General features: G+C 42.0%; 1 protein-coding gene across 1 annotated transcript in view; it reads right to left on the bottom strand.

Annotated features, from left to right (window-relative positions):
- The window catches only part of LOC126365790 (odorant receptor Or2-like), a 79,088-nt gene extending 76,388 nt beyond the window's left edge, over positions 1 to 2,700 (bottom strand). Inside the window, exon 1 of the mRNA XM_050008366.1 lies at positions 1,892 to 2,700. Coding sequence (XP_049864323.1) covers positions 1,892 to 2,700 — 809 coding nt within the window. The remainder of the gene's footprint in view (positions 1 to 1,891) is intronic.
- Between the last annotated feature and the right edge of the window lie 14,443 nt (positions 2,701 to 17,143).

Genomic DNA, 17,143 nt, shown 5'->3' with positions numbered 1-17,143 from the left:
CCTTCCGACAACAAAAAACGGATCACTGAACGTTGATCTTCTTTGGTGCAAATAGACAGCGGAGCAGCCATGATTAACAACACAGCAGCGATAAGGAAACTACCCTAGCAGCTTGATAATTGCAAAGTTACTACAAAAAATAAACTAAGCTTGCGTCATCAACTTAAAACAACAGTACTACCAAAATAAACAAAAATATAACTAAATTGGGGATAATAATTGACTTACCCTCGTAGTTAAAGAGACTAGCAAGTAGTGGACTTTCAGCTGATTGTATTATTCTCTTGTTGCCTGGAAAGACGGTTCCCAAATTTTCCCTACGATGTAAGTAAGTATGGCTCACAGAAAAGTCCCTGCCAATGCGGTCAATAATTACGCGAAATATTGAAAGTGAAATGTTTGTTGCCTCTGGAAGCTGTTAGATGGTAACCTGCAACTGGTATTAGCACTAGGCTCCGAGATAGTCGCTAAGTAATATAGACTGCACTCTTCGCACGGCACCGAAATCTTATCTAAATAATTTTGCAATTACTTATGATCTTCTGATGGGTTTAGCAGACGGAAAACGACAGCATCATTTATAAACAATCTAAGAGGGCTGCTCAGATTGTCTGCTAAATCCCTAAATATAGATTCGGAGCAGCATAAGGCCTATAATTCTTCCTTGGACAATGCCAGATATAATTTCTGTTAGATGGATTTTCGCCAATTATTATGAATTGTTTTAAAGAGATAAACAGTCCTGGCTGCAAAACAAGCTTTATTGTTTTATATTTTGCCAATAACGTGTTCCGCCATGTTCACGGGCTCTTCATATTGGTTTGCACAACAGGTGTTAACACGTAGGTTGCAGTCCTTGCAAATGTTTTAGCAGGCAAACGCCGTTGTCAATACTTTAGGAACACTGCGTTGTGCCCTGGTGTAAAATAGTGTTGAGTATACGGGAAAATGAAATGAAATTGGTCTGAGCACTATGGGACTTAACATCTGAGGTCATCAGTCCCCTACAACTTAGAACTACCTAAACCTAACTAACCTAAAGACATCACACACATCCATGCCCGAGGTAGGATTGGAACCTGCGACCATAGCAGTCGCGTGGTTCCAGACTGAAGCGCCTAGAACCGCTCGTCCACACCGGCCGGATAGTATACGGGAAGTCACGTTTAAAATGCGTAAAAGACCACAAGAGGTAGCTGCCCATGTTGAGTTTTAAGATTTCGCACAGTGTCATGTTTTCATTTTCTGATGCATTCCTGTGTGCCTGATCCATCTTTAAATGTCTCTTCCACAGCGCTTTATGCAGGGGCACTGCGCCAAGTCTCTTAAAACTAGTCAAGGGCAAGTACCTACTGAGGTCTTTTATGTAGTTTAGACCAGCACTATTTCGTATCAGACAACCACGCAATGTTCTTAAAATATTGACAATGGTGTTTGCCGGCTGACACATTTGCATAGACGGCAGCCTATGTGTTTAACACCTGCTGTGCCAGCCAATCTGAAGACGCCTTAAACAATATGAAACGCGTTACTGGCAAAATATAAAACAATAAAGACTGTTTTACAGCCAAGACTGTTTGTCTCTTCGAAACGTTTATCACTGATTGCTGTATCGTCCCTAATGAAATGGAAAATGTTCTACCACGAACTGTAATATTTACGATAGGAGAGCTACTCCCGCTTGAAATCAATCTTGTCTGCTTCGACGACCTACCATTTAGGAGGATTAAAAAAAGACTGATCCATAAACTCCAGATAGAAAACAGCCTCCTTCCCCCAAAACCTGACCTTTTCATGCTGAGTGGTTTTTTCGTTAGAAGCGTTTCCTCGTAATTTTTTTATTTTTTTATCTTTTTTTTATTTTTAGTGCTTGTTCTCCAGCTCTGCTTACCTTGTGATTTCCTGGTGTGTCCTGATACAAAAGCATAATTCGCCGTACAGCTCGTCCGCTGTCGCAGTCTTCTGCCCCCGCCCGTTGCCTTTTGCTCTTGAGAGAGTGTCATGCGCCTGCAGATCGGCAAGACGCAAGGCCAAACTTCTGAGTAGAGCGGCAGTGTAGATCATAGCCACTGTGAAGAAGCTATCCATATGCACGTTTATTAAGCCGATGAAGATTATGGATAGTGCCTGTAGCGCATATGAGAGTTCATACAGGGGGTAAGCGTTCTCGTCCGTAAAAGGGAGTTGCTGCAGAGGCAGTCTCCTAGCTTCCGGTGGAGCGGCGAGGGGTACTGTCAACCATATAGCGAGCAGGAAACAATTGTACAAGAGCAAGCCCCTCGCGATGCGAACGGCCCGTTTCTGGACTGCCGGGAATATAGCCTCAAGCAACGGCCGCCCGTGAACGGCTTCCCTCTCGGCTGCCACTAACGCGTCCAGCCAACGTACCAGGCGACAGTACTTGCGCTCGTGGCGCAGGAAGAATGTCACTTTAAGAACGCCTACTATGACTACCGAAACGGCGGACAGCGCTAATGTGTAGGCCTCCATGTCGCCACTTAGGGTGCACAGGTTGACCCCGGCTTCTGCAATGTGCCCCAAGCACAGCGCGGTAAAGAACGCTGTCAAAGTTCGGAATAACAGCGAGCCTGGGAGTGGCCACAAGCAAAGGAGGTGAAGGATGCGCAGGTCGTACTTGAGTACTGAGTGCGCCGTGTATTGCCACGTCAGCGGCTCCGTCTCTTCCAGATCGCAGCCCATTAGTGGACAAAGACAATACAGGTGAAAAACTAGCTCACAACGGAACCTACCGAGCTTTAGGAAACCCCTTCTTATCTTAAATCTCACCGGTAGTGTCACAAATGACTGGAACGGACGCGCTCTCTCAAGTTCCTACGATCTTCCCTGCCACGTCTGTGGTACTTATAACGAGCAACTGAGATCAATACAGGTACCGACGCAGTTATTTGTAATACTGTTTACGGACGACTGGACTAACCTCAGTGGAGATCACAGAGAATTCCTGATCAGCGTAACAAAATCCCGTAATTAATCTCGCACAGGACAGCGAAGAGACTGCCTTTACGTCACTGCTACGCGCACACCTCACAGCATCGGTTCTACGTCAATTACTCAGGATCGCTAATATTCCATTACTGGACTTAAACACCACCGACAAATAAGTAATCCATTCTGATGGCTAGTTCCTCGTGGCCAGCCTTCTGTAGAAATCGTATTTCAAAGGGAATACTCCTATCCGATAGAAATTATATTTCTCATCTCACGAAACAAACGAGGAGAGTGAGGAATGAATTGTTAATCAAAGACCATTAAAACTATTCGTAATTGCAAGCCGATTGTAAACACAGCCTACTCCTACGGAGCTGGGTCTGCCTCGTAAGCTAGTTAATGAGTCATTTTGAACTTCTGTTTTGTAATTTATGTTCGAGAAACATTGTTCGCTAGAATCAGTAAACTGTCTATAATACTGGTTGTTACCCTTTGTTGTTTAGCAGAATCGTTTATGCACAGGTAGAAGTACGACACAGAAAACAAAAGATCGGTATGACGCAGATGTCTGCTACAAGAAATGTACTCCTTTGTAGCATTACGCGAAACAATTCTTTCGTGCTCGTAAAATGTACATAATAAATCGTATTGTTTTTCAAGTATTACGTTCGCTGGGTGGAAGAGCGAACCCTAACCTGTCTCAGGTGCAGTTGCGACACCATGAGGAAATAAGAGGACGTTCCTGGTTCAGTTCCGTTCGACTGAAACGTTTCATTTTGAATCAAACAAAGCCGGACACATTCTGTAAGCATTAGCAGCTATACGCCAGTCATGTGCTTTAACGAGTACTACTTAGCCGCTACAGCATCTGCCGTTCTATATTTGTGAGTTCTTACAGATATGAAATTGTTAGACAAGTTTCAGAGGCCTAATAATAGTGTGATGGTAAATCACAAATCATGTGCTTCGTCTAGCTTTTATCTAAAGGAGAGATTCTATAGCTACGAAGAGAAATACATATGGCCGGACTCGTAAGAAAAACTGTAGTGACTGATAAAATCTTCTTGGGTTATCAATCGAGTCGTGACCTCATGTTGTCGCCTGAAGATGACGAGCAGGAAGCTCTTCGAAACGCTGGGCCGTCACGACACGACGACTTGGTTGGTGACCTGGTAACACTTTATCAATGAAATTCGCCGTGGAGGTCTGAATTACTTTTCAGTGTTTATAAAGAATTATAATGTCTGTGCACATCACTTAGTAACATGGACGCAATAAAAATGTGTTAATAAAGGAAATAAATTTCCTAAATCGGTCTGCGATCATTGTGGCAATTTGCACTCAGTATATTATCTAATTTTGAAGCATATGTAACGAATTCGTGTGTTATATTTATGTGAACTCCCGATGTAGTTATTGGTTCCAACTGAGTAAGCAGCTGTATCTACTTTAATCATATTTTATGTTGTAAATTAAGGTACTGCAATTTTAGAGATTCGTTTTATATGTGTGTGACCTGGGAAATGAAGACGCTCTATCTGCCCAGGTACCAACTCTCGGCTAGTACTTGTATTTCTGTAATCTTTCGAGCCAAGTTGATAGTTGAGGCCCGACTTATGCATAGAATTTATTGAAACTGGCATTGAACGTTGTGAACGTTGCTTTAAAAATTTCAGATACTGCTGATGTACTCTTTTTCCTTATGTTTAACATATTAGTTTTTTATCTTTTGTACATCTGGTAATGTATAACTAAGACCTCTCATTCTTATGTTCCTTTGATCTTAGAGATGATAGTTGTCGAAATTTCGTCCTAAATAAAGAAATATATTACGCGATCTAGATAGCTTTACTCAAAAACCAACCACAAAAATTGTTCCGAAAATCATTTCAGATTGAGTCCAGTTGAGATCTCCAGCTTCCTCTGTTCTCTCCATCATCCCTCGTAGATGTCCAATACACGAAGTATTTACAGAATAAGAGACGAACATCACAAGGGTCTACTTAACACTACGGTCGCAGGTTCGAATTCTGCTTCGGGCATGGATGTTTGTGATGTCCTTAGGTTTGTTAGATTTAAGTAGCTCTAAGTTCTAGGGGATTGATGACCTCAGATGTTTATATTTAGGCATATTAGTTACCAAATGTGTCTTGCAGCACTCAAGAAAATAAATGTAAGTGGTTTTTTTTGTGTGTGATATTCTAGATATTACAATCGTCCGAATTTATCAAATACTCAAGTTCGCATTTTTTGTGTTAAAGCACAACAGATCTCAATAATTTGAGGATTTCAGAGAAGAAAAAACCGATTACACACACAATGCCTACTCGCCTCTTATTGCCAGAACTGTGAATGTTTATATCTGAAGTACTGGACTCGCCTTCATTCTGATGCTATTACCTCATATATTATTTTCTGTATGAAGCTGCCCTCATCCCAAAGGCTGGTTCGAATACTGCAGTGCTTTACTAGGCTTGGTTATTTTATAGTTCATAAGCGCTTGGTTTCATCAAACTTTGAACTTACTTACTCGACATTATTGGTTAAACTTGGCCACTTCGAGAATAATTTCTGGTTGAGCTGTTTGTTAGTAAGCCTACCGACCAGATCATGGGTTGATATAGGGTCAATATGGTTCACTGTTCATCTAGCGGTTACATCCACTCTGTTTATTAAATTAAGCTTTATTTAAAGATAACCTGATTTGCATCCTCATAGTGGCGCTACAAGTACCACTATTATGCGACCGGAGAGAAACCTGAACAGGTATCATCTTTCTGACGTAGAAACACGGCTACCAACTTCCGTTTATGTCTCACAACTTGTTCCTGATGTTGTTACTTTATTCCGTCAGGTTTTAAAGTTTGCAAACATACTCGTCTGATGTGTATCTCAGCCCCTGCAGAGATATCCTGTTGAAACTCCTTCAACCAACTACCAATGCTTTTCTTAGTTGGTGATTTAATACCGGATTGCAGACAAATGCTTTCTGCACTTAAATTTTCGACTCACTTTCTCCGAAGTTAAAAGCACAGAAACCTTATACTCGATGGTAACCATTTTACTCACAACTGAGGCAAACTAGCTGCCTGTTGGCACGAGCACTTTAGCGGCCGTTTAGGCAAATAACAGATCACTAATAGTGGTAATCGAAACCTTAGATCCTTTTTTTCAACGAGTGTAAATTATTCATACCCCATATATATTTCATGAGATAAAAGATAATTAAATTATTACATCTTTTTCACTGATCCTGTTTTTGGAGTAAATTGTTGGGGACAGCTCTTGTAATCACCTTGCGGACAGGGGAAATTTCCTAAAATCTAGGTCAGAGTTACTGATTTGTGTCAATTAAAACACCTTTTGCCTAGATGAATGAGTGTATTAAATCATTCAGATGAGTTTCCCCTTTATTAACAAGGCAATATCATTGTGTATCAGGGAATGCCATATTATGTTTGTTTATAATCATTGCTTTTAGACTTAAAACAGTTCACACATAAATCTTAAAGTAAAGTGCAAGGTCACTTACAATTAAATCTGTCTCATTTCTTGATGACTGTGCTGCTTTCACTCCTATGGTAACATGTTCAGAGTTACATATTTTTCCGTTCTTTTGCATGTCATTAATATATTTTGGTAGAGATTTTTCGCTTTCACTGAACTCTTTGCACATACTATAGATTCACTGTAATTTACGTCACTTTAATAGTAGACACAACTTTACGTGCCATTCTTGATCCCTAGTGTGTCATTAAGCACGTGCAACGTGCACAATAATAATATAAAAAACAGAACAGGGGTTAATTACGATAGCAGATATGGTTATGGCCAGCATATTGTTCAGTTTGATGGTAGATGTGTGGTAAGAGGTGGGTGGCTGACTACGTACTGGGAAGAGGGTTGGTAAGGAGGAATGATTGTCTTTAGTTTTGTTTATTTACTATGCTATGAATTAGTGTATACAGTGAGCTGTTTTTCGTGTTCACCTGGTCATTTAACAGCAATTCCCTTTTGTGACGTCCCGTCCCTCCTTCTTCACTCGCCGGGAAGAGACGCGACTCGTAACGATGGTCGTCCCCGTCGGAGTGACGTGGAACAGCACCTGTAACTCTCGTAAGAACACAGCTCCTCGCGTGGTTTAGAAATACTCTGTTATCTGTCCACAGCAGTCTTCTCAGTTTGCGTGAACTCGTAAACTGCAACCGTTTATTTTTATTTTTTGCCCGGTTAGTTCCGTGATGAAATAAAATATTGTTTCTTGATTTCATCATTACGGTCGTTTTTCACATCATACATAGCGAGGATGGAATTTGCTATCCACTATTCCGTTGCTATGCCGTTGCTACGTCCAGTTATTAACAACGGTCCGACGTAACTCCAGAGATAACTTATGTTGGAGTAAATGTTTTTTTTTATAATACGCCGTAATACTGGTTTAAACTAATCACTCTTCACTGTCCATTATTCATGTACTCACTTAGTCACTTAAAATGTTTGAAGAGTTAGGCGACACGTAAGATTTACCTTTTGACTCAGGTTTTGTTCTTTCTGTAATTAATTGTTTGTCCCTACAGCACACGCACACAGATGTCTCATTCAAGATTAACTTCTGTTCAGTTCAGAAATCGTGACGCTGAGGACAACTTTTGACTAATTGGCGAACTTGTCTCTCTTCGTGTCTTCGTTTTATTGTGTCCTACTCAAGACTACGAATTGTTTCTCTGTCGTTGATCCATTGCTATCAAGATTTGTAACTGTTCATCAGTACGAAGACTAAGTCCGATAAACCAATACCACTCAATCGAAGTCTAACACTCGTCTTACTATACTGTCGCGTTGAGAACGGTAAAGATTAACTTTCATCAGTCGAATTACTGAGCAATACTTCAATCTCTACCTCACGAATTATCAAACTTCCAAAACTGAAACAATCTAATAGCGTTTGCGTTCAGACAATTATCGCAACAGTACTCTAGAGCGACTCAAGAGAAACTAACTAACTGAACATTTCTATATCCAAGTTGCATTGTAGTCGCATTGAATTTCCTTTTCGATGGGGCTGCAACTCTCTTCCATGGTAAATGTTATCTTTGACTGAATTACTTTCTTGGATTTAACCTTCGTTCATATGATTTTGAATTTATTCTGTAGATGTTTGATAAAGAACCTATGGTAATCCTTACCTTTTATCTCCCCTTTTTGTATGGTATTCTCAGTATTTGAATGATATAGGTGTTAATCAAAATATTACCAGTGTAGATTTCATCGTCAATAGCTGCCGTCACTGTCCAGATGACTCACTTCCCTACTTTAAGTTTCCACAAAGTTTGTTAATTGGGGTTTTCTGCCCTTGGGGCGTTACACTTTTAATCTGTGTTTTGTGTATATGTTAGTTTTCTTTTAGAGTTATGATATGACTTTTACTAATTATTTTCATTTCTTTATCTCCTGTAGGTAACCTGTGATTCATTTCCATCAAGTGCTCTGCAAATATTGAGAGGCTTGTCCCAATTTCCAGGCTCTGATATGTTCTTTGCATCGAAAGTTCAATGTTCTACTAGTGTGCCCATATATCTCTTATTTCATGTATTACATTGTAATTAATGTATTTCTGCTTTCTGGTGTGTTACTTTCTCTTTTTAGTTTTGGGATGTACTTCCGGACTTAATTCTGTGTAGAAAGCAATGTTCACATCTTATCCTTTGAAATTTTGCATTATTTTATTTGTGAATTGTAATAGCATGTCACTATGTACCATCTTATTTCTTCTTTGTTAGTATCATGAGTGTTTTATGCTGTTCTGACTGTTTGTGCCTGTCTGTGTGGAGTCATGTTATGCTGGTGTTTGTGGGCCCACATGTTCCATGCTTACAGATTTAATTTCTTTTTTAATTTTGTTTAATTTTAAGACTAGATTATTGTACCCATTTTTTAGAAGTTTTGTGTAATGGTGTCTAGTTCCTTTTGGCAATATTCTGTGCTGAATGGTGCTGTACTGAGTCTATGGAGTACATATCTCAAACTTATTTGTTTCTATGACACTGGATAATTTGGAGTTTGGTGTATGGTTGTGTCAGTCCTGTTGCTTGTTTTGTTTTTTGATTTGTTTCTGTTTTTTTTTTCTTTTCTTTTGGGATACAATCTTTTTGGGCCATGTGTTTAAGTCTGCATGTAAGTAGTTAGTTTTTGGTGATGGTGAAGTTATTAGGCATGGCGTATTATCCATGTATCTGACCCAGTACAATGTGTTGCAGTTATTTGCAATAATATTATTAAATGTAAGTTATTCTACATAGTTTATAAAAAATATTTTCTAACGGTCCTGACACTGGGCAGCCCATTGGTTGCGCCTCTCCTTCCAAATAGTATTCGTTATTAAACTGAAATTATGTTTGTTACTTCTTATGATCTGAGCTGATGTGTTTATCTGGAAGTTGGCTTTTAGAATTTGGTCTATGATGTTTATTTCTTGTGTTGCATATGTTCTATATCAAAGGAGAGTGAGGAAGCTGTCTCTGGGATTTTTATACCTTTTATGAGTTATATTAACTATGTGATGTTGTATGAAGTCCTGTCCTCTTCTGTTGTTTAGTTTTCAGACAGCAGTTTTAACATGAGTGTTGCAAATGTGTAAGGGTGAGCTTTCCCGAAGTTTACAAGGCGTTTTGTCAGGGGTAATTCAGTGGGATTATTCTGTATTAGTTTCGTTCTTTCTCTGCCATCTAGTGTAAATAGTGTTTTACCTTGGTCTCGAATCTGTTTGTTGGGTCTGATTTCAATTTCTTAATACTCTTTTGTTAAGTAAATTCTTGTATTAGGCCAGGGTACGTCATATTGTCTGCAAGAACTAAAGTATTTCGGTTGTCTGGTTTTTAAGTAATTGTGTCTTTGTTTTGGAGTTTCTTTTCGAGTGTTATGAGTGTAGTGGGTTATGTCTTCATATTGTTTTTAATATTCTACTTTGCCATATTTGTTACAATTTTGTGGAAGTGTAAGTTGCTGTTTTCCCTTTTGTCTTTTCGGGTTAAAGAGCTTTTTGATTTTGTTTTGAGGTGTTCTGTGTAGTCTTATCTATTTTTGTATTTGCATTATACTGCAGTTCTTTTTGTAACAGCTCATTCTCTTTGCTGTTTAATTGCATGTCTGTGAGATTTGTCGGTCTGGAGTAAAACTGGTGTGTTGCTTTGGTTGTTCATGTTTAGTTACTGTGCTTGTTGTATAGTAGGCTATTTTACATTTTTCTTTTACCTTTCATTTCTTTCATGGAAGTTTTCTACAACTTTCAATGTTGTTAACCAGATAAACGAAAACAGTAATATTTTTAATTTTATATGCATGTTTTAGGTAGGTTTTGTGTGGTTCTGTATTGAAGGCTTTATTTTTTTGTAAAGAGATTTGTTTTCATATTTTAGCCACATTTTCTGTGCTATATGAATTATTTTTTGAGCAGTGGTCGAACTGGTTAACTTTTATATTGATTGATGCAGTTAGGAACAATATCAGTGGATTGACAAACATCGTTGAATTTGAAGTTATGGATCGTTGGAAGAATGGTAAGTTGTATAAAATATAAGCTTACTCCACAGCCAAACTCAACAGCAGCTGTCTCTTCTTACTGGTCCAGGTATACAGTTTGGCCACCACATCTCTGAACCTGGTATAAAGCAGCCCCACCGGACCTATGAGCTCTTAACACAGCTACATCTGTCCCCGAATAAGTACCCTGACTGTCAATACGTTCTTCTTCTGGACACTCTTCTCTAGCACTATAATAACACGCTTGACGAGAGCTTTATAGTCGTGCGAACAGCATCCTTACATCTGCAGCAACATTTCATTGTCAAGACGCTTACGCTGGACTCGGAGGATGCGATATCTTAACAGATCATGGTGAAATTACATCCAGTATCCACCCTGGTATCGTATACAAAAAGCTGTAGCACACGCTTTAAGTTCTCAGTTGTTCTGCTCAGTGATCCTAGGACCGTTTGACAGCTGCAGCCTGTCTTCTGTGCAAATATTCGACCTACGTGTCTGCTCAGCAGAACTGTACCATTCGTCTTCCGAGTTAAGCCCAATGTAAGTCAGTAGATCCTCAGCCGTAGTGTCAGGTAGTCGACTGGCTAACCCGGTGGGCAGCGGCGTCGAGGGTGCCTTCATTTCTCTAAGAATCCTTCCCTGTCCCCAGTGTATCACCTCGCCTATGATGCGTACAAAAATAACGACAGTTTAGAACAACAAACACAACTCTGCTGGGGTGCATGCGTGACACAGGCCCTCCTCTCCATTGGTGATGAAGATGCTCCCTCCTTAACAAAGAATCCTCTTCTCTCAATCTTCGGTGAAGGCTTAGCTCTTTCGGCTGTTCCTTCACACGTTCACAGCTCCATTGCTATAGTAGAGTCAACGAAAGAAGGCCCCTGGCAGGTAGAAGCGTTGTTTCGAGATTTGAGCTGCAAAGTACAATCGGCAGCAGGCGAAACGATAGTTGTCTGTAGAGTTACAACAATGAGGCATTTTCGTTGAGATGTATACAAAATCGTATTACATGATTGGTTGAGGCATGCACCCGTACACGCTGTGCCAAGTACACTACAGATGTTACGGATCTTCTTTCGCCGACTACAATTTCTTGCTGGTGCTGATCTGAAACACAAGAAAAAAGTTACCGTACTATATTACAAGAACATCTTATTGCGCCAGTAGTTGTGGCCACCTACTGGTGTTCTGGCGCTGCACACTGGTTCTTTGGTTGATCGTCAGTTGCAAATGTGATGTTCCATATTTATTGCAGAACTAACCTTCCATTACCCGATCACCTCCTGGAGATAAGGTACTTCGACTACCTGGTGGAGCTCTGCTATCGGGAAATCCAGTGGTAGCTGGAAAGTGATTTTGACACTGTGCAGGCCATCGTACGCGAATCAGTCATGCTTCCCCGTATGACAAACTACATACCCCAAAACAGTGCAGTAGCTTCTTACACAGAACAACTCCAAGATGTTGTGAAAGAATTGACGTCAGGTTTAGCAGCGGTAGAAGTTGGAACAGCCTTCCCACTGCTCTCAATTCTTCGGCGTGTCTGGCCTTGTCTGACGTCTGTGAAGAGTGACACACGGACACTTGGCAGTGTTTCCGCAAAGCACATTTCCATCCACGATGTCGATCTGTCTCTGAGCAACGAGGATTTTTTTCTTTTTGTACGGAGGGGAGCCCCTCCATGCCTGCACTAGCATGGTGACCATCACAAAAAGTTGTACTACCACATCTGCAAATGGTCAGTAATTCAAACCGAGGAGTTCACAGGATTCGGGGCTGCGATGTTGTCCATACGTTTGGGTAAGATTGCCCACTAATACGGGCCCATCCGGAGTTAATAGTGGACAGAAACGTTGAAGAAATAGAGGGTTAAGGGCAAAGGGAAACTGGTTGCCTCACTACGTGCTTGCCTCTTTATGGTGTTGAAGTCCAAACTCCATTTTGCCAGCCTTGTCACTGGGAAGTTGCACGCAGCCTGCAACATGTCTTACATAAGCTGGACGTTCGTTCAGATAGTAAAAGTACCATATCTTCCCATTACAGCGCACCTGCGCTTGTGAACACGTTGACAATTCTGCAATGTACAGCAGTTGAACGTACATCATACGTTACTAGACTCCCTTTAGGATCTGACGCTCTGATACAAGCCATCCTGTGCCCTGGATGGAAGATTAAACCTTCGAAGTAGGGCACTTGCGTTCCTGGAATTTGTTACACAAAAAGTTTGCGTGAGCGACTTTCATGCCACAAGGAAACAAATGCACGTGAGATGTACACGATCACCGCCCTGAAGTAAGTTCGACACTCATTTGCTCCCACTGTTTCCTTGACGAGTTTCAGAAGTAGATAAGATGCGGCATGGCCTTCTCTGAAGCCAAATTGCTTTTCGAGGAGTGCATTAGTAAAGGAGACGCCCGTCATATAGCTCCTTGAAAACTGCGACAGTGCAAGCAACAGGTTACCAGCTTTAGAAATGCCCAAACCTTAGCATGCTTTAACACCATTAGAAAGGTACTGAGAAGCGCTCGGCAACATGCTTTATGTATCCAGTAACGACTGAGCGTCAATAGAAATGAAATTCTCTGCGAACTTGGCTGTCAGTACATCAGACTTGGTAACTGGCTCACAGACCACATCGCAGCCCTCTTAGAGCTGCGAGATTTTCTGCATACAGTGCAGAAGTGAGTTTGTGCTTTTCCACGAAGGGTCAGCGCCCAGACAGTGGCTACCCTGCCAGCCCATTCCCGTATTCTGTGTTCCGTAAGTGTAACCATATTCTGTGAGATCGTATCTGAGATGTGCCGCAGCAGTTCACGCGATCGGTGACAACTGGTGACATGTTCCAGAGTTGCCTAGGGATCTGACATAGCCCTCATTGATTCTGTGAGGAATGCATTCAGGATGACACCCTTCGTGCAGATTTCGTGCTGCCAAGGCACCATACCATCGATGTCTACGTCAGATATGACAGGGACGTGATCCAACGACAAGGGATTGTGTGGGCTTGGCGTCACATGATGTGGTACGCCTTTAATAACTGCGATATCTGGGTCATGCACCCTTTCACCATTATATGAAGAAGTAGCCTGTGTAGGATCTCACAAAGCCATCGCAAATGCTTCGTGCTATGAAGTGACGTAGATGTGAATTCCAGGCAGCATGTTTGGCTTTAAAGTCACAAGTGACAGAATCGCCTCAAAGTCTGCCTCATCCAATAGACCCTTGAAATACCGCAGGCAGCGATGAAGGTGATCTTGCTACTGCAAGTGATAGCTGCCATCGCCGTGGCTTTCATCACAGGGATAGACTGTAAGATTACTCAGTGACTCAGTAAAGCACACACATAGACTGTTGTCCAGTCACCACCTGTTTCCTTGTCTGTGAGGTAGCAAACATAGTTTGAGATGAGTGTGAATTACACGTCCACTACCTCCTCACAGAGAACCTGCGGGAATTCTCTGCCTTGTGTGCAGGCACCACTGTCGTTCCACACCCAGACCATGATTCTGTATAATTTTTCTGCCACTGTGGTCTTCTATGGGATACCTGGTGGCAGTCATGACATCTGAAGGGACTGTGGCGGTAGTACGATGTGGCATTCCCTAAATGAGCTTTGTGATGGACGCGAGGATTGGGATGTTTCTGCAGGACGCAGGCAACATCTCTGCAGTCGTAGTGAGAATCGCGCACCTTGGCAGCGTTACGTGACACACAGTCACCGACAAGAGCATTAGATACCTTAGGAGGTGTCTGCTGCGACTTAGCGATGTTGCCGATCACCTCTGGGAGTGGTGTCGTGGTAAACAGCAGCTATATGTAACTGGTACAGCTGCCTGCTAGCTGGTTGACCCTGGTAGCTGGATAACACAATTGATGTGAGCCGTTGCGTCCCACGTTTGTGGTCTATAAGTCTTGGCCCACTGGGGTTTGCCTGTATCAATTATGGACCAGACAGCTCCTCTTTTGTGTTTAGCTTCCACTGAATGAGCTTGAAAAACTGCTTCATCTGTCCTACTTTGCTTCACCTCTACGGTAGAGCTCATAACTGAAAGAGCTTTCGTCACACCGCCTTCACCCTACAGTGTAATATGCTGGTCCCTTTGTAAATCGTAGGAGCGCTTACAGATCACGCAGCCGGCCCAGCCGCCACCTGCTGCTCTCTACAGAATGCGCACTTAGGTGTGAACTGGATCGAGCAAGAAGACAAGTCTTGCTGCGTTGTCCACCTAAGTAAGCACTTCACACACTTCTCAGGGATGAGAGTACTTGGTTGTGTGTATAGGCTTTCGGCGCCACAAACATTGCGGCAAGCCGCGTTTCGTATGTGGCTTTTCGGTATTTTGTTGTGTTTTTCTTACCAGCAACGCCCATGTACAGCGGTATCTCCTCCCATATCTCTTAAGATCTCAGGCACTCGACAGAACACATGCCGAAGCCTGTTGCTAGTTACTGTATTTAAGAGAAAGGAAAACGTAGTGAACTTAAGTACACAAAACTTTATATTATGATATCCATCGCAGTGTTATATTAGACACATAAACTTGGTGGAGAGGGCAGTACTGTGGTGTCACCGCCAGACACCACACTTGCTGGGTGGTATACGTCGGACCCGCGTGTCGCCACTATCAGTGATTGCAGACCGAGCGCCGCCACACGGCAGGTCTAGAGAGACTTCCTAGCACTCGCCCCAGTTGTACAGCCGACTTTGCTAGCGATGGTTCACTGACAAAATACGCTCTCATTTGCCGAGACGATAGTTAGCATATCCTTCAGCTACGTTATTTGCTACGACCTAAAAAGGCGCCATTATCTGTTACTATTGATACTGTGAATCATGTAATGTCAAGAGCGACGTTCGTCATTAATGAATTAAAGTTAAGTATTCCACCAGCTACGTCCGTTTTTCTCAATTCTAATTCCCTTGCCATGTTCCAGGCCTCACGCCAGCCTGCGTGAGCTAAAACGCGTGCATTTCGGCCTCCTTTAGCAACACCGTGTTGGCTCTCCTGCCAACCACAACAAGTACAACTAATGGTCTATCTCAAGGGGAATGACCAATGGACTAGTTGACAGATCTTTGCTCAATCCAGTTGCCATAGAAAGATGCACTTGATTTTGTCGTCTCTGACATGCTGCATTTATTCTAACACAGCTCTTTTCCACAAGTGTCCTCCTGAAGTAGAACAACTAGTCCAGTTCTTGGTCTTCTTCTTGATGGACGTCCTTTCACCTCATGGTACTGTCTTAGCACCAAAAGGTATCCATTTCTCAATCTACACCTAACGTCCTCATTGAACATCTGTCTCAGACAGAACTCCCTAGGTAAAGCCTTCCTAGTAGGTAGTCTTGGCCCACACGGAATGTTAACCAGGTTGGCCGGCCGGGGTGGCTTAGCGGTTCTAGGCGCTTCAGTGTGGAACCACGTGACCGCTACTGTCGTATGTTCAAATCCTGCCTCGGGCATGGATGTGTGTGATGTCCTTAATTTAGTTAGGTTTAAGTAATTCTAAGTTCTAGGGGACTGATGGCCTCAGATGTTAAGTCCCATAGTGCTCAGAACCATTTGAACCATCTAATCAGGTTGCCACCATTTAGGACGTGGACTAGTGTCAACCCCAACTCTGTTCTTGATTGACGGGCCTCCAATTTACTGCAGTTTTTATTTTTAGGAAAATAGTGTTAAGGCTCTCTTCAGCCACTTGACAGCACCTGCATCACGCAGCACTTCAAGGATCATATCACATGTTGCCACCGCCACACGCCTCACCAAGCCGTCCATGGCATCTGCTCCCAGGTAATTACATGATAGTCACAATACTACTGGATTTTAGTGTGCTGGATTATTTTGAAGAGCTCTGATAGTTTCTAACGAGCCTACATTTGATACTTCCTTACTGAATTTCTTGACGCTATAATATGGCAGTTCCAACATTATAGCCCTTATTTGTAATTTTTACCTGATCCCTCTTAATGTAGTTTAACGTGTTCTTGTGATAAATAAGCTTCAGTTCTTCATTTCCTTGTAAAAAGTGAAGCTGTGCTCCAACAGTAGAAAGTTGCTGGAGAAAAGAATGTCCTTCTTCCGAGGCTTGCCAATCTCCATGCTGTATGGCTCTCGGAACTGTCGCCAGACAGTGTTGACGACGGGTGTCAATGGTCTTTCTTGATGCTCCTTTATTTCGATTATCTCCAAGTTTAAGAAAATAGTGCATTGGTCCATCAGACGTTTCTTTGAAGTTCTCCTGGTTGAAAGCGACTGCAGTATCACTTCTGTTTCCACTAAAAACATATCCTGAGATTTTGGGAAGAACCCCAGAAGGAGATACATTAACTGCTAGCTCCGACGTTACAATTTTCCAGTATTAACCTGCTGTAATGAAGAAATCAATAGGGAAATCTACAGTCTCCTCTCTCATGCCCATATCTCCTACGTCTTGTGGTACTGTTGATAGTTATGAGACTTTATTGCCGCTTTCGCATGTTGTCACAGGGCTGAAGGCGTTGGTAGAGATCCCATCATATCATAATAAAACTTCCTCGTTCACAGGCTTGAAAGGAAGAATGACTCAAACAAAGTTTAGGTTTCGGTGACGTTCAGTTGGATCGTTCGATCATTGACTGATGGATAAAATATGACGAACTTCCTGTGTCT

This window comes from Schistocerca gregaria, chromosome 4 (genome assembly GCF_023897955.1).
Source record: "Schistocerca gregaria isolate iqSchGreg1 chromosome 4, iqSchGreg1.2, whole genome shotgun sequence".
NCBI lineage: Eukaryota > Metazoa > Arthropoda > Insecta > Orthoptera > Acrididae > Schistocerca > Schistocerca gregaria.
This window is presented reverse-complemented; position numbering and strand designations above follow the sequence as displayed.